This window comes from Equus caballus, chromosome 29 (assembly GCF_041296265.1).
Source record: "Equus caballus isolate H_3958 breed thoroughbred chromosome 29, TB-T2T, whole genome shotgun sequence".
Taxonomy (NCBI): domain Eukaryota; kingdom Metazoa; phylum Chordata; class Mammalia; order Perissodactyla; family Equidae; genus Equus; species Equus caballus.
Genome location: NC_091712.1, coordinates 31,352,472 through 31,374,976, shown reverse-complemented (window position 1 = coordinate 31,374,976; position 22,505 = coordinate 31,352,472). Strand labels below are relative to the sequence as shown.

Sequence of the window (22,505 nt, the reverse complement as noted above, 5' to 3'; positions counted from 1 at the left end):
CCTTGACTCCAGATTATGTTAAAATCTCGTTTACTTACTGCTGGTGTCTCAAAAAATGTTCCGGTGAATTGGTACAGGTTTGCTTCTGAAGCCATTCTCCTTCTGTGAAGAGAGAAGGGTCATGCAACTGGACTTGACCCTCCCCTGTGAGAAGTCTTCCTTTGTGTCTTCAGCAAAGTAAACAGCCCTGTCCCAATTACGCACCACTGTGGGGCCCACGCACACCCTCTAGTGGTGGTCTCAGGGATGCCACAGCTGGGGGTTGGTTTCTGTGACAACGGCAAGCTGCAGAGTGGCTTACAGCTCCTTGGTGTAAACTGGTCAGATTTTTTCTGTAAAGGGCAAGATAGTAAGTAGGTCTTCAGGCCCTACAATCTCCATCGGGACAACTCAACTCTGCCTTTTATAGCATGAAGCAACCACAGGCAATACACAAACAAATGAGTGCAGCTGTGTTCGAATACAACTTTATTTATGGAAGCTGAGATTTGAATTTTGTTTAATTTTCACACATCACAAAATGTTCATCTTTTGTTTTTTCTCCCCCCACCCATTCAAAAATGTAAAAACCATCCTTAGCTGGTGGGCTGTACAAAAACAGGCAATGGGCTGGATTTGGCTTGTGGGCCATAGTTTGCTAGCTCCTGCCTGGGATAAGATATGGTTGATTTCATTTGACACTTGTAACATGAAGGAAAGGCCATCATGTCGTCTGAAATACTTCAGTTTTTCTGGACTGAACAGCTGAGGCCCTGGTACAGTAAAGGCAGGAAGAAGTATCTACTCTGTGGAATTTGAGTCAAGGCCAGCTGATGTGGCCACATCCAGCATCTTTTTCCCCTTGGACTATTGGCAATATATACATCTCTATGTACACTGAGAAACTTAGTTTTTCAAATTCTAGATAAAAACAATCAGTAACAAAATTATGAATACTTATTTACAAATAAGACATCTTCCATTAGCATGACAAGTTTCATGATAAATTAAAGTCAGCATAAAGGAATATGTGCAATTTCGCATAAGTAATAAAAAACATTCGAACTATCAATGTCCTGATAGAACTAATAAATTCCACCGGGCATTTCTTTTGACTTTAGAACTTTTTATTTTCTTTTCCTCACATATCCTTGCTGTTGCCGAGAAGAAATGAGTCTGTGCAGCAGCAGCAAAGTCTGTCACAGGCGTGTACTCTTTGAGAGAGCACACTTGATGTTTGCACAAAAGTTTGCTCTTGAACCAATCCACTGACCTGTTGAAGATCAAAGTACAAATCTGTGTGTTTATTCATTTGGCAACTTTTCTTCGGGAGAAATGAATGTACTAGTCACCAGTACATTTCTACCTTGCTCTGCACTTAAACATCCACCACTCATCACTGAGTGACAGAAGTGCTGATTCCATAAACGTTCTCAATGACATCATGTAAGGTGATTCAAGAAAAGTTTCCAAATGGATGCTTCATTCTGTTACACAGACAAAAGGACCACCACTTAATAAATAAAAATGCAGCAGTTTATCTCCACGCAAGAGTCACGATTCTGTGACGTCTGTTCAGTCCCAAGAAAAACAGTCCCTTTTCTAGAGAGTGGAAAAATACCTTCTCTTCATCAAGGGACAGCGAAAAGTTGAAAATTAGAGGAATGTGCTCCTTGTACCCTTTCGTCCCTCCTACAAATAAGTAAACAGTGAAAAAAAGGATGAATCTTAATGTTCTAGCTAGAAATGTGGACTACTGGTCACATAGCGATGTTTTTTCATCTTTTCTGATTGTTACCAACTACATCGATTTCACTTAAGTTGTGCTTTTTTCTTCTTTGGAATGGCAGTTCCAGGAATCATTAAATGGAATATTAACACATGATGGTTTCAGAGTTCTAGAAATAGAAATATCCATCTATTGTAATACAAGTCCAACCTACAGGGAGGGAAGAAATGGAATAGTAAGAACAGGTAAGCAAGAAAATTAAATTATAGTAGAATAGATCTGTATTTTTAAAAAGCTACTAAAACTTACTAATCCGAAGGGAAGCAAGCATGAGGTTTCTTGGTAAATTTATTCAGTTTACAGAGGGCATATCAACTTCTCTTACCTTTTCAGAGTCTGTTCCTGGACACCGCCAGTTGTACAAGTAATATTGTAAATTGCCATCTCCTATACCAAACTTGAGTTTTTCCAAGAATGTCTTATTTTCCATCAAATCTAGTGCATTGAATACATCAAATCCTTTCTGCCAATGTAAAAAGGATTTAAAATTTAAAATTTCAAAGGACTAGCACATTTTCTCTATCATGTATTTCAGTATAACGTTTAATTCCTCTACTAGTAGTTTGAATATGCATGTATAATAAGGTTTAATGTCTGCCATATATAGCATAGGTTAAGAATTCAGTTCAAAACTGTCTTAGAAAACTAGCAGGGATCTGCTGGAGTCAGCAAGATTAGCCAGAAATGCTGAATCAAAAAATGTAGTATGCTGGCTACCACTGACATAAAATAATCCATAAAGATTTCAGAAAATACTTTGTCCCTGTTTTAGAAGGAGCAGTTGGCTCCATCTCCAGAATTGTTAGTTCTTGGCCTTTCTAAGTTCTGACTTAGCGGAAGCTACAGCTAAAAAGCCAAAGTTTTAAAGACTTTAAGTTGTATATTTCTTTTGGACTGATAACTGTGAAATAAATTAGTAAAATTTTAAAAGTAAAAATTGAATTTCTTTAAAATGTTAGATAATAATATACAAAATGTGATATAGATGAAGCAGCTAAATTTCTATTTCTCAGGGTTTTTACCTTAAATAACTTCTTACTGGCCTTTTTGGGAAGAGTTGAAAATGTTTATTTGTAGCAAGAATTTAACAATTAACTACTACACTGAGGAAATAAATAATGCAGATATAGTAAGGCACAATTTGAATTTAATTCCTTTCATTTTAAACTCCTTTAATAACAATCCCTTTAATTTTAAAAATAAAATTTCTTAGCTTTAGAATTCAGAAACTGTTTTTAGTTGTCAAAAAACTTATTGTTGCTAATTATTCCCTGTTACACACACACTGATGTATTTTCCTTATATCGTGGGATTGTGTATTTTTCTTATATGTATTCTTATATAAGGTTTAAAAACAAGTTTCTAATTTGTGTAAAATGTCTTTTTGGTTACATTGCAATAGAATTAATGATGAAAACAGCCATTAATGTTTTAAAAGAAACTCTTATCAAAATTCTTCCTTTGATTGATGGTTAACAGTCAATCAAAAAAAATATCTCAAATGAATCCCACCTGTGTGGAAGAAAATACAATAAGATGTTTTATATACGTTGACATTCATCTTTGGAGAAACATGTAGGACAAAAAGGAGCGAGTCTCTCACCAGTTTGGCTATAATGAGCGCATCACTCATGAGGTCCAGCAGCGGCGTCTCCGTGTGAATGTTGTAGAAGGAGTAAGCAGCCTTCAGGCTCTTGTGAGCAGGGTGGTGCATGACTGTGGAGGGGAGTGTGTAGAAGCTCAGGAAGTCAGTTAGTTTACCACTGGAGTTCTAAAGAACAAAGGTAATGTCAGGTAAATACTTCCTTAAACAAATTTCATCCATGCGTTTAAGCTAACTCTCTGATCTTCGACTCACACTGTAACTTTCTGTTAGAAGGAAAATCAACAACTCATACTTCTCTCTCGGCAGTCTGATTCGGAGCCCCTCAGAGTACGCAGTGTAGAGCCTGAGGGGAGCATGGAGTTGCACCTTAGCCCAGGTGCAGGTCGGCAGTTCGAGTAAAGTTCTTAAGTAGAATGTTCTAAAAGGAAAGCATCCCTCAGATTGACTAATGAGTCTCTCGAGACTTCGGGAACAGTGATAATAGCAGGTGGTTGTTTCTGTGGAAATAAGCACGCTACAGATTGAAGGCTGCCTTCTCCAACTAAAAGATACTGTGTAATATCTAACATCTCGGCACAAGGCAAGAATTTTATCAAGTTGAAGTGAAGCTGGGTAAAGTTTGGAAGCTGTTTTTGAGAAACTTGTGAAAAGCATTGGTACTGCACTAAAATATACATGTGTGAATGAGAAAATCTGAAGCTTTCAAAAATCAAAAGGGACACAAAAGATGGTATTCATGTCATCGTCACTGGTATACCCTTCAATACAAGAAACTCAGGACTGTTTGGAGTGTTTTAATTAGCTGTGGTGGCCTATGCAGTCTGCATATAATCCAAACTATGACACCTTTGAATTATATAGCTGAGGAGGCTAGACCACATGCATGCCAGTGATAGTATTTCTTTCAGCAGAAAGGAGAATTCCAGAGGGATGGATTATCTGGTTTTTGAGTGTTTCTGATTCATTAAACCTTTTTTCAGACATCAAGGAAGACATTAAGCTGAAGTGATTCTCTATTGCTCTGTATTAGCAGCTCAGTATCAGAAATGAAGTAAAGACCTAAACTTTCAGCTTTAATAAGGATTTTCAACTTGAAAAATACCATAAGAGAAATTACAAACAAAAACGGAAGCCAGCGGATGGGCTCAGTAGTAGAGTGGAGATGACAGAGGGCAGAATCACTGAACTTGAAGAATTCAGTAGAATTTACCCATATAAACAACAGAGAGAAAACTGATTGAAAAAAATAATTAAGTCTCAGGGATCTGTGAGACAGTAACAAAAGATCCAATATTCACATCACTGGAGTCCCAGAAAGAAAGGAGAAAACATGGGGCTGAAAGAACTTGAAGAAACAATGGCTGAAAACTCCCCAAATCTGGCAAAACACATGCAATAGATTCAAGATGCTGAGTGAACCCTAACAGGATAAACCCAAGGAAATCCACACCAAGACATGTCATAATTAAATTTCTGAAAACTAAAGACAAAGAAAAATCTTGACAGTAGCCATAGAGAAACAATGCATTACCTATGGGGTAACAGCAGTGAGAATGACAGCAGACTCCTCATCTGAAAGCACAAGGCCAGAGGGAAGTGGCATAACATTTCTTAAGTGCTGAGAGAAAAGAACATTCAACTGTGAATTCTATATCTGGTGCAACTGTCCTTCAGAAATGAACGGGAAATAAGGACATTCTTAGACCAATGAAAACTACAAGAATTTGTTGTTAGTGGACATACCTTTCAAATTGGCCAAAAGAATTCTCCAAACACAAAGGAAATTTAAAAAAACAGAAGTCTTGGAGCATCAGGAACAAAGAACAGTTAAAAAAGCAGAAATTTTGGCACATACTATAAACTATGCTTCTCATAAGTTTTATAAATCTACTTGGTGATTGAAATAAAAATTATAACACCATCTGATACTTAAGACAAGGATATTTAAAAGTCGAGAAGGAAAAGGGACCTAAATATAAGTGAGGGCACTTGTAGTGGTAAAATGTGGGTACCAGTGGACTGTGATGAATCCCATGTGGATATTGTAGGACCCAGAGCAACCCTTATGAAAACCACACAGCTACACTCAAATGCACTATAAATAAGTCAAGACATAATCCTAAAAAATGGTCAAGTAACCCACATGAAGAGAAGGAAAAAAAAATTGAGGAACAAGAACCAGAGGAAACAAACAGAAAACCAATAATAAAATGGCAGACTTAAGCTCTAACATATCAATAATTATCAGATGTAAATGGTCTAAATACACCAATCAAAAGAAATACTGGCAGAATGGATAAAGAAATGTGGCCCAACTCTATGCTGTTTACAAGAAACTCACTTCAAATTCATTGACACAGATAGGTTGAAAGTAAAAGGATTGAAAAAGATGTATGATGCAAACATTAATTTTAGGAGGGGCTGTATTATAGCTGATAAAGTAGACTTCAGAGCAAAGAAAATTACTAGAGACAAAGATGGGTCTTACATGATGGTAAAGATCAATCCACTAGGAAGACATTAAGGTTAAATGTGGAAGTACTAAAGAAGATCCTCAAAATACACGAAAAACTGATATAGCTAGAAGGAGAAACAGACAAACCCACAATTACAGTTGGGAACTTCCACACCCCTCTCATCAGCTGAGAACTACTAGAAAGAAAACCAGCAAGGATGTAGGAAATCTGAATAATGTAATCAATAGGATCTAATTAGCATAAATAGAACACTCCACACCAAAACAGCAGGATACACATTTCACAAGCACATTGGACATTCACCAAGATAGACCATATAGACCTAAAACAAACCTCAAGAACTAAATTGAAATCATTCAGAGTGTGTTCTCCAAACATAATGAAGTCAAACTACAAATCAATAGGAAATCAGTAAGCACACCAAAATTGAACAACAGAATTCTAAATACTCCCTGGGTCAAAGAAGTCTCAAAGGAAATTAAAAATTGTATAGAACTGAATGAAAATGAAAATACGACTTACCAAATTATGTAGGATGCAGCTAAAGCAGTGTGGAGAAGGACATTTACAGAACTAAATGCTTACACTGTAAAAGGAAAGGTCTTAAATTAATAATCTAAGTTCCTCCCTCAAGGAATGAGAAAAAGAAGAGCAAAATAAGCCCAAAGCAAGCAGAAGGAAGGAATTAATAAAAGTAAGTGCAGAAATCAATGACACTGAAAATAGGAAAACAGAGAAAAATCAATGAAACAAACGCTTTGTTCTTTGGGGAAAAAATCAATAAAATCGATACAATGCTGGCAAAACTGATGAAATACAAGGAGAGAAGATACAAATCATCAACATGAGGAATGAAATAAGAGATAGATCCTGCTGCCATTAAAAGGCAATACTATGAACAGCTTTACTCTTATAAATTTGACAATTAAGAAGTGGACCAATTCCTCAAAACCCACAAACTATTAAAAGTCAATCAAGATGAGACAGATCATCTGAATAGTCCTATAACCATTTAAGAAACTGAATTCATTATTTTAATAATAAAGAATTCTCTAAGGTTAGATGGTTTCAAATGGAGAATTCTAGCAACATTTAAAGAATTAACACCAGTGCTGTATAATTTCTTCTAGAAAATATGAGAGGAAGTAACACTTCCCAAGTCATTTTAAGAGGCCAAAAACCAGATAAAGACAGTACAAAAAAAAAAGAAAGAAACTCTCAAGAACTCAACAAACACTCAACAAACTATTAGCACTCCAAATCCAACAATGTATGAAAAGAATTACACACCCAAGTGGATTTTTTCTATGTATGCAAGATGCAAGGGTGGTCAAACATTCAAAGATCAATGAATAAACCATATCAACAGACTAAAGAAGAAAAATCATATGGTCATATCAATTGAAGCAGAAAAAGCACTAGACAAAATCCAATGCCCATTTATGATAACTCTCAGCAAGTTAGGAATTATCTAAAATTGATAAGACGTATCTACAAGAAACTCACAACTGATATTATGGTGTAAGACTGACCGTGGAAGACTGACTGCTTTCCCCCTAACATCAAGAACAAGGTGAGGATGTTGACCACTCTCATTCAACAGAGTATTGGAAGATCTAGATGTAGCCCCTGCAGTAAGGCAAGACAACGAAATAAAAGGCCTATGGATGGGAAGGAAAGAAACCAAACTGTCCCTGTTTGCACATGACATGATCGTCTATTTAGAAATCCCAAGAAATCTAAAAATAAACTCCTGGAACTGGTAGTGATTTCAGCAAGGTTGCAGGATGTAAGATAAACACGGAAAAAGCAATTGCATTCCTATATACTTAACAGTGAACATGCAGAAACCAAAATTAAACACCATTTCTAATCACTCCAAGGAAAATGCAGTATTTAGGTATACACTTAAGAAGACATGTACAGGATGTGGATGCTGACAATTACAGAATGCTGATAATAGAAATTTTAAAACATCTAAATAATGGAGGCATACCGTGGTCATAGATTGGAAGACTTATCAGTTCTCCCCAAATTAATCTATACATTTAACATAATTCTTATCAAAATCCCAGCAAGGTGTTTTGTAGACAAAGACAAGCTTATTCCAAAATTTCTATGGAGAGGAGAAGGAAATAGATCAGCTAAAACAATCTTGAGAAAGAAAAATGAAGTGGGAGGAATCACTCTACCTGATATCAAGGCATAACATAGAGCTATAATAATCGAGATAGCGTGGTAGTGGTGGAGGAACAGACACAGACATCAGTGGAACAGAATAAAGAACCCAGAAACAGACCACAAGAAAAGGTGTTCATATTCAGCAAACAGAAAACCGTTCACAAATCGAGAAGATTGTCTGTTGTTTTTTTTTACTGTAAAGTACAGGAACAGCAAATTCATCCAAAAGAAATAAAAACGGCTGACAGATCTATGACGTGTTCACATTCACTAATAATAAGAACAAATAAAAAGAAGATACCATTTGATACCATCAGACTGGCCTAAAGTTAAAGTCTGGTAATACCCCAGTGCTAGTGAGGCTGGGAGGAACCAGCCCTCTTAGGCACTGCGAAGAGATACTCTGGCAAGCTAACTGGCAACCTTCAGCAATGTTAAAGATGTGTCTGACCCTCACATTCAGCAGTTCGACTTCTAAAGTCTACACCCTAGGGCAGCAGTTCTCAAAATGTGGTCTGTGAACCCCTGTGGGTCCCTGAGACCCCTTCAGAAGTCTGTGAAGTCAAAAGCATTTCCATAAGAGCACTGAGAAGGTGCCTGCCTCGGCCACCACATGGACATCGCACTGAGAGCGCAGACGCAACGGTGAGTACCACGGCTGGTGCCACAGCACAAAATGCGGCAGTGGCACCCAACTGTACAGTGGCTGTTTTATTCATCACCACACCACCATGGTTCAAACGGGTTTCACTTAGGCACGTCCTTGCTTAAGAATGATTAATTTTAACAACTCTCCACCCTTAAGAACACATCTTTTTAATATTCTGTGTGATGAAACAGGAAGTACACACAATGCACTCCTGCTGCAGCCTGAGACATGAGGGCTGTCTCAAGGAGAAGCTCTCAGGCGACTGAGCTGTGAGCTGAACCAGCCGCTTTCTTCGTGGAACACCACGCTAAAGCAGGAGCGGCACATGACAGTTGCTCAGATTGGGGTATCTGGTGCATTTTCTAGAAAATGAATGATGTGAGCCTGTTGCTACAGAAAAAACTGGCAGGATTTGTTGCCAGTGATGAAATGTGAGCTTTCATGTGCAAGTTAAAGTTTGGAAAAACCTGTGTCCTCCACTCAGAGTTATACTTCTCTGAGGACAGTGCTGGTGATATCGATGAATGTGATTTTTTTGATATTATATAATCGAATATCAATATTTGGAAGATCTTGTAACTCACTGAACCAGTATTTTCTAAATGATCAATGTATGATGTCGCAAACTCATACACTGGTAAAAGATTCATTCCAAGGACCAGAGAGACCAGTGGGTTTTAATCTAACAGAGTATGAAAAGTTCATTAATAAGATTTCAGATAAAGAATATCCACAATTATCCACAACGGCTATTAAAATACTCATTCTTTTCCATATCTTCAATACTTCACGGGATTTTTTTTTCACATACTTCAACCAAAACAACATATCACAGAATGCAGAGGCAGATGTGGGAACCAGTTGTCTCAAGTCAGACATTACAGAGATTCACCAAAATATCAAATAATACTATTCACTAATTTTATTTTGGAAAATAGTTACTTTTCATACAAAATATGTTATTTGGGTAAGATGTAATGGGTTTATTATTGCTATATTATTAAATGAAATAATATTTAAAATTTTTTGTTTTAATTTTGAATACAGTAAATATCTGTAGATATGCTCCAAAAAACTAAAAGCTCTTTGGGGTCCTCAGCAATTCTTAAGAGAGTAAGAGTCCTAAAATCAAAACTTTGAGAACTGCTGCCCTGGAGAAACTTACACACGTGCATAAAAATTTGTGCACAAAGATGTCCCCTCGAGCACTGTGTTAGAAATAAAAGTTTAAAAACAAAGACTGTTCAGTTGTTCTCCAGAAATGTCCTTTCAATCTACCTTGTCCACTCCCACCAGTACTGCCCTAACTCGGCCGTAATCCTACATCCAGACAAGGCCTGACAATGCTGAAAATACACTTCCGGCCCAGTGCTTACAAATGAATGGCGGAAGGACCACTACAGTAGCTTCTAACTGGCCTCCCCACTCTTTTCTCTCCTCCAGGTACTTAGCAGATTAAATCCCAACTTCTCAACCCAATTCCACTCCAACCTAAAATTAAGCCTCTACGTGAGATGTCATTTGAGCAGCAGATTCTAAGCTTTAAAAAAACGTTTACAAAGCACTCTCTCAAATTCATCTAACCAATAATCAGAAGATCCAGACACTTTTCCTTCCTTCCCTTGAACAAGGGTTGAGTGAAGCGGTTGAATTATGCCGTCTCAACCAAAGGCAGTTCAGCTCCAAACAGTTTTGCAAAACTAAAGGAACGTTAAACTTTGATCTATCTCAGATGAGGTCATCAAAATTGGCTTTTTCAAAACTGAGAAAAGCAGTCATCACACAGGTAACAACAGAAAAGTATCCTTATTTCCCATTAATAAGTAGTAAAAGTGTGCTCTTTCCCAGAATGGAAACCATAAGATGCAACTCTGGTTCTATCAAGGTGAGCAGAAATCTGGTATAGAAGCAGTAAGTCACAGAGGAAGGAAAGAAATGGGCACTCTATGAGCTTTCTGGAAAACAGACTCGACTGTACAGTATTTCCATACTTCTCTGTACTGGCTTATCACCTCATCTTTACCTCCACTACAAACGTGTCAATAATGTGCTCCTGGGGGAGGAACCAGTGGGCGACTTCCTCTTCATCCATCACCGGGGCTAGATGAAACTGCTTCAGGTAAGTGTTGGTTAATTCTCGAACTGCTTTGATATCTCGTGGTTCCATCGGTCTCAAGCCTGAAGTCTTTGTAACCTTGTTAGAGTGAAAACAAAACACATTGGAAAGTTTAAATCTAAGAGAAGTAAAAGTACTTTGCACTAGAGTGTGGTCTGCGGACCAGCTGGACCAGCACCACCCGGGAGCTTGTCGGAACTGCAGAAACCTGGCCCCACCCCCGACCTACCATGTCAGAATCTGCAATTTAACAAGAACCCCTGGTGATGTGCATACACGTTAAAGTTTGAGAAGCACTGAGTTAGAATATATGCTGGACAGTGTATCTTCTCATCTCTGTGCCAGGTCTGTGGTTGACATCGCTTGTGACCCAAACAAAATCAAACGGAACAGTCCAAGTTCATCTCTAGACCAATGCCAAGAACTTTAGCAGCCTGCATGACAGGACAGAAGAATCTTAGCATGGTTTCTGGAGTACTGTGCTTTAAAACTGCCCTGCCTGACGTGTTGAAAACACAGTTGAAAACAGTTGAGAAACTTATTTTATTCAATAGCCCGTGAAAAGGATGCAGCTATTTTATTCTTGTCAACAATGAAATAAAAGTGAATCATATTGGTGAGAACGGGAAGGCAGGCATTTTAACAGCTAGAGTATTTTCTAAAGGCCAATGGCTGGCTGCAAAGGACTGGCCCTGGCCTCTCATACTATCTTTCGATTAAAAGGGATCAGAATAGGTATTTGAATCCATCATTCCAGAACATCACAATTTTTACGTTAGGCCCCAGGAATACAAGAACCTTAAGTTCAGGACAGGTCCCCATTTGGACTTGTTCCAGTGCCTGTCTTCAAACGAGCTCCAGACCTCACTCAGCTCTCTAGGAACCGACCAGACACCAGGGCCCTGGAGACCAGAAGTGAGAAAGCCCAGTACATTCACCTGTTTTACAAACAGAAAATGAAAAACTTTGAAATACAACTTCATTTCTCCAGTTAACTGTACCTTTTTTCTTGAAGAAATAAAATAATGTATATAAATATTGCTACTCTACCTTTTCTATCCTCAATTATTTCCAAATGTTCTAAAATAAAAAAACTGCCTCTAAAATTAGCTCATTACAGTTTCCTGCATCCTCAGACCAGCAGTATGGCAGGAGCCCAAGGCAGAAAAGAGGATTTTATCTAAGTGCCGGCTCTGATCGATGTTAGTGGTTGTGCAGAGGTTTCTAAGGTTCTGTGACAAAGCGTGTGACTGATTGTTGATTAGCAGGGGAGAGGGAGATGGGAGGGGCGTTCTTTGTATTTAGAGACCTGACAGCTGAGTATTTACTATGTGCCACTCAGTTATGACTTGTGTAATCTATAAAGACATAGTGATGCAGCTAAAATATAGCTTAAGAGTCTACATTGAGAGAACTTAAGTCTTCAACATCTAATAGAGTCCTACATCTAGTCTTTCTGTGGATCTCAAAGGCAAAGGACCAGAAATCCCCAGGTTGCAGCTTCCATCCAAGGCTTCACTCTTCAGACCAGCATGGCAACAGCAGCCTGGATACTGAATGACTGTGGAATGACTGAATGAGTTCCTATGTTTGGTACCACAGTCATTTACCCAATAAGGCAAGGTGAAGGCTGCAGGCATGGAAACAGTCACTGTCAGCTCTGGAGAGATGACACTTCTACGGCCTGGCATTTATGTGCCAGCCAGGCATGAAACTGTATTTTCCTTCTGTCTCCCCTGAGCCAATTTTAGTATCTGGTAGCATTTCTATGCTGCAATTGATGGGAAAAGGGAACCTATGTGATTTCCAAATACTGGTAAATATAACAAATATGCATTTCTAAATACTAGTAGGAAGACCAGAACCATATAGAATGTATACGAAGTCATTAAAAAAAGATTATTTTCTGCTATGAGGATGATCTTTATAAATTTTAAATAGCCTTTCACAATATTAGACTGTTTTTTCTTTTGTTACTGGTTCAGTAATAATCAATAATACCAAGCAATTAATTGATGAAAGCAACAGAATACATATGTTAATAGAGAATATTCAGAAATGAAGAAAAAGCTTGCCAACTTCTTTCTAGAGCAAGGCATTCCTCTGCAGCACAATTCTCATTCACTGAGTTTCATACTGTGAAATCACCCAAATCAACATCTTTTGCCCAGAAGACAGCCTTAAAGCAGCAGTTCTCAAATATTTTGGTCTGGGATCCCCCATTATGCTCTTAAGAATTATTTCATACTTCCAAAGAGCTTTGCTTATGTGGGTTTTATCTATCCATATTTATCATGATAGAAATTAAGTTAGAAATTTTAAAACAAAAAATATATATGTACACATTCCATAGCCTCTGGAAGACTTCACAGTAGACTCATAAGACAGTGAAAGTAAAAAAATGCAAATTCTGTTTTAGTGTTATTATGAAAATAGCGTTGACTTCACGGATCCCCTGAAAGGGTCTTGGGGACTTCCAGGGGTCCCTGCATCACACTTTGAGAACTGCTTTCTCAAGTCTCTGAAGGTCAGAAAAACGGGTAGTAGAACTCAGATAAGGAAGACCCAGTGAAACAGGCTGTTTGGACAAAGAGGAAGGGAGAAAGTATATAAACCCGGCCATTTATAAGCACTTCAAATAAGTTTTTACAGAAGCATTAAAGCAAAAGAGAGCATCAGACTATATAAGCTATAAAAAATATAAGGTTCCAGAAAACAGGAGGAGAATATTTACTTTTGGTGACTAAAACAGTATCTCAGAGCCTAAACCTGCTTCTTTCTAACATTGTGAAGTCACATACTCTCCCAAAAACCTAGGGAAGCATGACATAAATGTTAAAATGTAAAATAAACACTCAAGTTATAGCTGTTGTCTTCAGGAAGAGGTGGGAAGAATGTGAAGCCAAGATAAAAATGATAAGCTGTGGCAAAGTCCAGAAGGGCAAAGTCTTCTGAGAGTTCAATAAAAAGCTAAAAAGCATTTCCAGTAACTGAGAAAAATCTTAAATTTCCTAAGCAAACTCTGTATCTCATTCAGATACACGTTCCCACGATGCAACTAAAATGCATCACTCGTTGGACTGTGTCTACACTGCAATCTTTGTAAAACCTGCTTATCAGGGCCTACAGAAGTCAAGCTCAGAGCTCTACTGGAAAACAGAGGCAGCGCTGTTCTCTGTCAGACTATGTGGTGTGAACTGTTTTAGAGCCAAGATTCCAGAGTAGAGAGGTAGGCAATGATTATGGCTGTTTATTCAAAAGGAGCAGTAGGGCACTAAACACTAAAAAAATTGGCCACTGCTGCTAAATCTAGAATGTCTCACACGTGTTCGCCTGTCTTGACAAGCATGTTTTTCTTGCAACACAAGAGAAAGATGCTGGGAGATTAACCTGACTGCTGCTTTTCATCTACTTCACATTCTTTCATCTTTAAGAGTATTGACCAAAAAAGAAAATTTCCAACTTGTTTGGAAATGCTCAACACCAAATTAAAAACAAACCAATGTTTGTTTATTTATTTTTTTAGATGGCACCTGAACAACCGTTGCCAATCTTTTTTTTCTTTTTTTCAGCTTTTTCTCCACAAATTCCCCCAGTACATAGTTTTATATTCTAGTTGTGAATACCTCTGGTTGTACTATGTGGGACGCCGCCTCTGCGTGGCCTGATGAGCAGTGCCATGTCAGCGCCCAGGACCCAAACTGGTGAAACCCTGGGCCACCCAAGCAGAGCGCGTGAACTTAACCACTCAGCCACAGGGCTGGCCCCAAACCAATGTTTAAAGGGAGGGAAACGTTATTCTTGGAGAAACCTTAGTATTTGAGATACTAGTGGCTAATGACATGGGCTCTGGGATGGTTCTGTCCGACTAGAAGACTCTGGGCAAATCAATCTCGTCTTTCAATGTCCTCTTCTACAAAATGGGGTCAAAGACCCACCCTCCTATGACTGTTATAAATGATAAACGAGAACACGGATGTTCCAAGGCCAGCATAATTCTGGCCCCAGTATATGTTAACTCTCATCTTCAGAAGTCCGTGAAGAGGAGAGAAAGCAGGCACTGGAAGCAGCAACAGTAATGATGAATCAGGAAATGAGACTGATCCATGGAGCAGAAGTCGTATTCAGTACGGTTCTTCATTTTATGCTGAATGGTATAAACGGTCCTTCAGTGATGTGATGGCCAGTGGTGGCATCATCCATCTGGGCCCTTGTGGGAGGAGGTGCTCTGGTACAGGCTGCCTTGTCCAGCTTCCAACTCAGGAGACAGACACCCAGGAGAGTGCTGTCGGCACCTTCCAATTTCCTGATCTTGGTACTTTCGTCTCCTCTACCCACTCTCTTTTTCATTAATTTGCTCTTCATTTTTCTTTCCCTCCTTATGACTTAAAAGGGGGAAGACGACTGGAACATGCCAACGAGAGCCGTTTGGACCTTGACAATTGTCCTTCCCTGTCTGAACCTACACTCTAATGACTACATAGCGAGACGTCTGTTGGGACTGGCCCACGGTGCCCCCACCAAGGGTGTGTGAGAGGTGATGGCAGAAGCCGAGAGATCTAATGGGGGAACATGGAAGACTGGGGCCTGCATCCCAAGTCCTCCACTTATTAGTGACAGGCCCTTGTCTAAATGGCAGCCTCGGTCTTTTCATCTGTAAAATGGAGATAAGAGTACCAACTTCTTATCTTATCTTAGGTTGTCGTAAGAATATATTGAATATTTTGTGTGAGAGCACTTTATAAATGTCAGTTTATTGGGGAAGAAAAAGGCAGTCACCATAACACCATGGCTGGATAGGACTGCCGTACGCAAGGGACCTAAGTCCACTGTAACTAAGATACCAAAGTGTGGCTTCACAGCCAATGCCTCCCAGTGAATTACTACCAACTCACTGCAACTTCGTTATCTGTGACTTGATTGACTCTTGTACAAAAATAGAAAGGCTGATGGACAAAGTCAAGTTAAAAGTACTTTTAGCCCCTTAAGTTCTAAGCATCCTGAATAAACCAATGATAGGTACTAAAAACGCCTATTCTTCATTTCATTTTAGGCAACCTACATGTAAGTGGGCGCTCTCCTCACACGCGAGCTGTTTTAGGTTCAATAAACTGAAATCTGGCCAGACCAAAGTAGAACAGAATTAGCCCCTAGTGAAAAAAGCAGGCACTCTTGAAGTTTTTATTTCAACGCGCATATAGCAGAGTATTTAACTACTGGCAAGGAGGACACTGAGAACAAAAGGTGCCTGCAGAGGGGGCGTTTCATCTTTGCTGTGTACTGTCCCCTTTTTTCTCACTGCCGTTTGTGCTCTGTGTGACTCTGTCCCTCTCAGTCGCTCTGGGTCTTAGCCATTAGCAGAAATCGTCTCTAGCTTCAAAAGAATACTGATCAGTAACTATTAATTGTCACAATGAGGGTGTGACTTCTCTGAACATCTTCCTGTTTCTCCATTTCAGGGCACACACTGCCATGCTCTTACCTTCATTTCTGTCACCCCAGCTTGGGAGGCCAGCTCCCACTTCCCCAGGTCACCCTCCGTCATGGGGCCTGCGGTTCTTACTTCCTTCTGTTCTGATCTATGTTCCCCCTCCCTCCTTGGCCTCGTGGAGAGGTGGTGAGCTCATCAGTTTGAGCCCCCACTGTCTGCAAGAACATTTAAGACAGACAGAAGAACATGCCTTCCAATCCTTGTGCCAGGCTGTGAAGCCCAAGAAGGATGAGCGTGACGTTTCCCACATTGGTTTCCTCCACCTCCACGTCCCTCGTTATTACATTCTGCCTCAGGTCATAAATTAGTTGAGTCTCGTCTATCATCAGGAAAAAGACATCAGTTATGCAGCCACTGACGACAGGTGTTTAGTAAACACACAACTGGCCAAAAGACAAAAGGAACTGGAGTCGGCTGCCCCTAGAAAGGCCACTACAGTCCTCACCGCTTTTAGAGGAACATGGCTCCATTCCATGTGAATCCTTCAGTCAAGTTACAATATCTAACTAAACCACTCTGTAAGAATCCAAAAGAAAGAACAGCTCTGACAAAATCAAAACTTCAAACCAAAGAGCCCATCTGTGGCTGACAGATTCTAAGATGGCCCCCAACGATGCCTGCCTCCTGGTGTTCATGCTCTTGTGATCCACTCCTCTTGAGGGTAGGTTGGACTTGTGACTTTCTTCTAACCAATGACGTATGGCAATGGTGACTGGATGTCACTTTTGTGATTGATTACATACGGTTCTAACTTCCACCTTGCTAGCCGATTCTCTGTCTTCACTGGCTCTGATGAAGCAAGCCGCCATGTTGTAAGCCACCCTGTGGAGAATCCCATGTGGCAAAGAACTGAGGCAGCCTCTAGCTGACAGCCAGTGAGGAACTGAGGCCCTCGATCCAACTGCCTGCAAGGAACTCATGCCTGCCAACAGTCAGGTGAGCTTGGAAGCAGCTCTATCCCCAGTCCAGTCTTCAGATGAGACCTCAGCCCTGGCTGACACCTTGATGGCAGCTTCATGAGAGGCCCTGAAGCAGAGGCCTCAGCTAAGCTGTGCCTTGATTCCTGACCCACAGAACCTGAGAGATAGTAGATGTGTTGTTTTAAGCCAGTATGTTTGCAGTAACTTGTTACATAGCAATAGATAACTAATATACCAGCCAAGCCCCAAATAAAGCCAAGACTGGTGAGCACGTTAAAATTTTCCCCTATTAAGAGACAACTTTTCGAATTGGGAATTTGCTGGTTTAAAAAGAGGATAATTTAATGAGATATTATTTACTCTCCCAAGATCTCTCCTCTAAACCTCCTTCCTTAGTTCCATTGTGTTAAGATATCATCAGAAACCTGAACTTTTCTTCCCTCTTATTAACAGACTATAAATACTCAAAATTTCAACACTCATATGTCTTGAGTTCAATCCATCCAACCACAAAATGAAGAACTTAAAAACACCTGATATTTCCAAAGGACCCTCCCTATTTCCTAGCCCCTGAGTTCCACGCAGTCTTTAGCTACAGTCATATCTTCAGACACATGGGCCAGTTTTTAGACTCCTGCAAATAATTCTTCTCTACATTAAAAGCTTCAGTTGTTCCAGCTTCAAAAAACTGCAAATCATTTCTTACTTACATCTGGAAGCCTGTATAGCTTCATTGTTCTCTGTAAAGTCATATTTCTACTCAAGTGAGAAAATTTCACTTCGACCAATTTTCTGGGGTTTAGCGATCGATGCCAGTATCTGGAACACAACAAAGGTTTTAAAATCGGATTGATTTCTGACTCTCCACATTTTTACTCTCTGTTTCAGCTCAGCTGTTCGGCGAACGCTTCAGCAGCATTCAGTGAACGCTTATGTTGTGGCTGGCACAGTGCTGGATGCTGGTCTTCCTCGTATGCAATTATTTTATCACTCATTTTTCATCTCTAAAATATGTTCTGTATTCCTAGTTATTACATGCCTCTTTTCATCTCTTTCAGTAAAAAGAAACCTTAAAATTGCAAAAGAAATATTAATAATGCCCAGTTTGCAAGTATTTAATGACCACTGTTGATTCTACAGAAAGCAAAGGAGAAAGTTTAAAAACATGAAAATATTCCCCCTAAATTAGCAGCCTACATGTTTATATAATGCACACCAAAGAAAATGACTTTTTGAGAAACTAGCTTGAATTTCTTATGTGATTCCAGTTTAGGTACTGGGGTGAATGATTTGCACGAAAATATACCTGTGAAGTTTTATTTATTCTGTTTATTTATGAATAATTTAACAGGAGATAGTAATTTTATAGTTTACTCTTTTATACTATGTTTATCTGAAGATTCATCTTATTTGAGTCAATAGAAATAGTGGAGTGAGACCAACTCTTTCTGATGCTTTACAAACAGGCTAGTCAAGTGACAGTCTGATAAACGATTTTCTCGCTGGATTAACCTTTGAAAGCTTGATAAGATCAGATGAGGTCATAAAAACAGAGCTGAAGCCGTCTTACTCTTAGCAAACAAGTACCTCTGGGTTTTTTAACTGATATTTATCAAGCTTTTGGAATAGTTCCTGATAGCGCTGTAGAGCACATATAAAACTGAGCATCAGAGGAGGAAGGAAGATGGTACACACACGACAGTTCACGATCATGATGCCCTGGGCTCCTCCAAGGTAGAGACAGCACTCGTCTTTCCAATGGAAGAGACACAGAAATGGAGATCCCGTGTCAGTAGCATACACGTGGCTGTCTGGTACACTGGAAGGAATCCCGGGCTCCGTGGCTCTAGGTGCTAGTCTCCATCTCTGCTACCGACCAACTGCATAATCACGGGTAAGCCAGAATCCCTGTGAGTTACATGCGAGGAGACTAACACCTCTAGCAACGCGGCAGGGGGGCTCGATGCACGAAGGACAGGTAAGGGTGTGGTGCTATTACCTGCACGTGGCCACTGGCTTGGGAAGAACCACTCCAGCGGTGTAGACGGCCTGGAAAATCCCTTCCAGGTTCACTCTTCTAGTTATTTCTCGAATTAACACTGGAGCTACCCGTTTTGATCTCAACTTCTTATGAACACAAAGAAAGTTGATTTCAACCATCTTCTTCACACTAAGAAAGATGTCAAAAATCAGGACAAACGTTAAGATGAAAACATTTAAAACAATAAGACAACACCCATCAAATTTCAAAGACTAAGAAACTGGAAGACCTCTTTTGACACAATATTTAAGAAAAACATCCCATCATTTAGACATTTCATAAACTCAGCTTGCCACACTCCTCCCCATACTCTTCTGCCAGAATGGTTAAAACTCTAGGCCACGGAGATGCACACCCCCACGTTCTAAATAAATTTTAGGACTTTGGTCTTTTCTAAGTTTTCAGTTTAGAAATGGGATCAGATGTGCTTCTTAAACTTTCTATATCTGTTTTCCTGTCCTGCATATAATGATGGCAATAACTGGGCCACCCAGATGCAGAATCTGGTAAGATGTTGCTTTGTAGTATAATGCAGTTGCCTGGATCCCTGAGAGGTGCCTGGACCAGACCAGCAGGTGCTGTTCTGAGCTAAAATAAACCTTCTAGAGCTTCAAAGCCCACCCCCTGCTCTGGTTCCAGATATGCAGGCTTTTTGTTTGGTGCACAAAACCCATTGGGATCAAATGCTTTTAGCAGTAAATAAGCTAACCTAATACACCAAAAAGTAAACAGACCTATTATGCATTAAATCTTTGACTTTCATAGCTGCATCTTTGACTTTCTGGGCTGGAGACCAGGAGCAAAAATGCTACATACTTATCTTATGGATAGAAAGTTTTTATCCTTCCTAAAATCTTTTCAAGTACTTTTTCTCCCAGAAAGAAACCTGAAATACCTGTTTATGCTTTGTTTATTCTGCTACATATATACGTACATGTATGTGTGTATGTACACAATACATATCTGTGTGCATGCATGTATGAGATTGAAGGAGACTGAGAAAAAGAGAGAGAGAAAAAGAGAGTGGTCCTTTTGTTGTTGTTGTTCACAGTCCAAGACCTTTTTTTTATTAATTAATAAACTGTTTTTTAAAGCAGTTTTAAGTTCACAGCAAAACTAAGCAGAAAATACAGAGAGCTCCCGTATACTCCCGCCCCCACACATATACAAGCTCCTCCACCACCAACAGCCTGCACGAAGCCATTTTAACAGCTCATTATAGCTGCAATTCTTGGAAAAGCAACAAAACTGACCCGGGCAAGCTTGAAGATGTACCTGTCATAAATCCGAATGTTTGCTGGGATGGCACTTATGAACCCGACTAGTTTTTTGTTCGAAGACACTCTGACCCCACAGTGCCACTGAAGGAGCCAGCCTGGAGGACGCAGGGCCCTGAAGTCAACGTGGGCAAGGAAAACAGGCGCCAGTTAGCGTCCAAGAGCACAGGGATACACCACCCCAACCGCGCCACCCACGGCTCACGTGAGCAGCCGGACTCACCATAGCAGGAACTCGGGCGAATAGTCAAAGCGGAACATGTTGTCGTCATCCTCCACGTAGTTCTCATTCAACAACGTGTACAACTCCTTGAGCTGCAAGACCAAACAAGTGCCCCGTCTGTGGTGCTCAGATCAACTCAGAAGCAACGCGTGTGAACGCAGGTGCTGAATGTAAGAGACCTACTCACCACTTCGGCATTACCCAAATCTAACGTGTCCCACATAAAACCCTGCGGCAGGGAATACGGCTCTTGACGCACGTTGTCTTTGTCTGCTTCAATTGCACCGTGAGACGTTATGACCTCATCTGGAGAGGGCCAGAAAGAGAAAGATAAAAAGAGAGAGTATCCAATTACAAGGTATTCTGACCATCCAAAATGGTCCGTTACATAAAACAAAATCATGTTTGGGTGTAACAATCTTTAAAAACGTGCCATCGTTTCAGCCAGCTCGGGAGTGAAATACTGGTGGAGAAGAGCTGCTATTTTGCCAATTAAATAAAAGGAGAAATCCTGTGTCAGCCGACGACAAAGGGTATATAATGAAACGATAGTGATTTCTCCGTCTCAGTCCCTAGGTTAAAGGTTTATGGTGCAGTGCCATTGCAGACAACGTGGCTTTGATGACAGCCTTGGACACGTTCTCTTTGACTCTGCATTTCAACAAACAGGGGAAGGGGCTGCACTGACCTCTGACCTGGCCCAGCAAAATCTAACATGAACTTCAGGACCGTTTACTCCTCCTCCCCAGACTGCTGGCTGTGCGGTTCCAGTCACCAACGTCTCTGGCCATTTCCACAAAGCTGCCCTTTTCCGATTCCTTCTCCACAGCTTCCCAATAGAGTTGGGACAGAACTCAGGCTCCTGACCGAGGTGGCTGCCTGCCTGGCCACCCTCGGCACACCCACCAGCCCTGCTCCCAGGTTTCAGCCACACGACCTGCCTCCGGCTAGCTCCAGCTCAGGCCTATCAGGGCTCTCCTCTGCCCCCAAGGCCCTTCCTGCTCTTTGCATGGCCGGCCACTTGAGTTTTCTCAGATAGAAGCTTACACATCACTTTCTCATAGCATCTTTCCCTGATGAAAGTTTTTTCCTACCTGGAGTATGTCCTCCTGAAAACCCCCATCTGGCCACCATTTATCCTACTTTCCCACCACTGTTTCCCCGGGATGTACCCCAGTGCCTGGCATTTAATAGCAGACACTCAGCAAATATCTGCTAAATATTATTCAGCCATAAGAAAGCAGGAAGTCTTGCTATTTGCAACATGGAGAGTCCTTGAGGGCATTATGCTAAATGAAATAAGTCAGATAGAGAAAACCAAATACCATGTGCTCTCACTTATATGTGGAATCTAAAACAAACTAAACAACAAAAAGAAAGAACTCATGGATACAGAAACAGATCGGTGGGAGTCAGAGGCAGGGGATGGGGAAAATGGGAAGGGGTCAGAAGTTACAGACTTCCAGTTATAAATACGTCCCAGGGATGTAACGTACAGCATGGTGATTACAGTTAAAAATACTGTATTATCGGGGCTGGCCCCGTGGCTGAGTGGTTAAGTTCGCGCGCTCCGCTGCAGGCGGCCCAGTGTTTCGTTGGTTCGAATCCTGGGTGCGGACATGGCACTGCTCATCAAACCACGCTGAGGCAGCGTCCCACATGCCACAACTAGAAGGACCCACAATGAAGAATATACAACTATGTACGGGGGGCTTTGGGGAGAAAAAGGAAAAAATAAAATCTTTAAAAAAAAAAA

General features: G+C 40.3%; 1 protein-coding gene across 4 annotated transcripts in view; it reads right to left on the bottom strand.

Annotated features, from left to right (window-relative positions):
- Positions 1–451: 451 nt before the first annotated feature.
- NMT2 (N-myristoyltransferase 2) overlaps positions 452–22,505 on the bottom strand; it is a 59,031-nt gene continuing 36,977 nt past the window's right edge. For all 4 annotated transcript variants that reach the window (XM_023632252.2, XM_023632253.2, XM_023632251.2 and 1 more), the window contains 9 exons: positions 20,937–21,055; positions 20,750–20,841; positions 20,525–20,641; positions 19,208–19,378; positions 17,919–18,027; positions 10,705–10,875; positions 3,372–3,539; positions 2,094–2,231; positions 452–1,918 (listed from right to left, as the gene is read on the bottom strand). In XM_023632252.2, the coding sequence (XP_023488020.2) occupies positions 1,898–1,918; positions 2,094–2,231; positions 3,372–3,539; positions 10,705–10,875; positions 17,919–18,027; positions 19,208–19,378; positions 20,525–20,641; positions 20,750–20,841; positions 20,937–21,055 (1,106 nt within the window). In that variant the 3' untranslated portion in view covers positions 452–1,897. The remainder of the gene's footprint in view (positions 1,919–2,093; positions 2,232–3,371; positions 3,540–10,704; positions 10,876–17,918; positions 18,028–19,207; positions 19,379–20,524; positions 20,642–20,749; positions 20,842–20,936; positions 21,056–22,505) is intronic.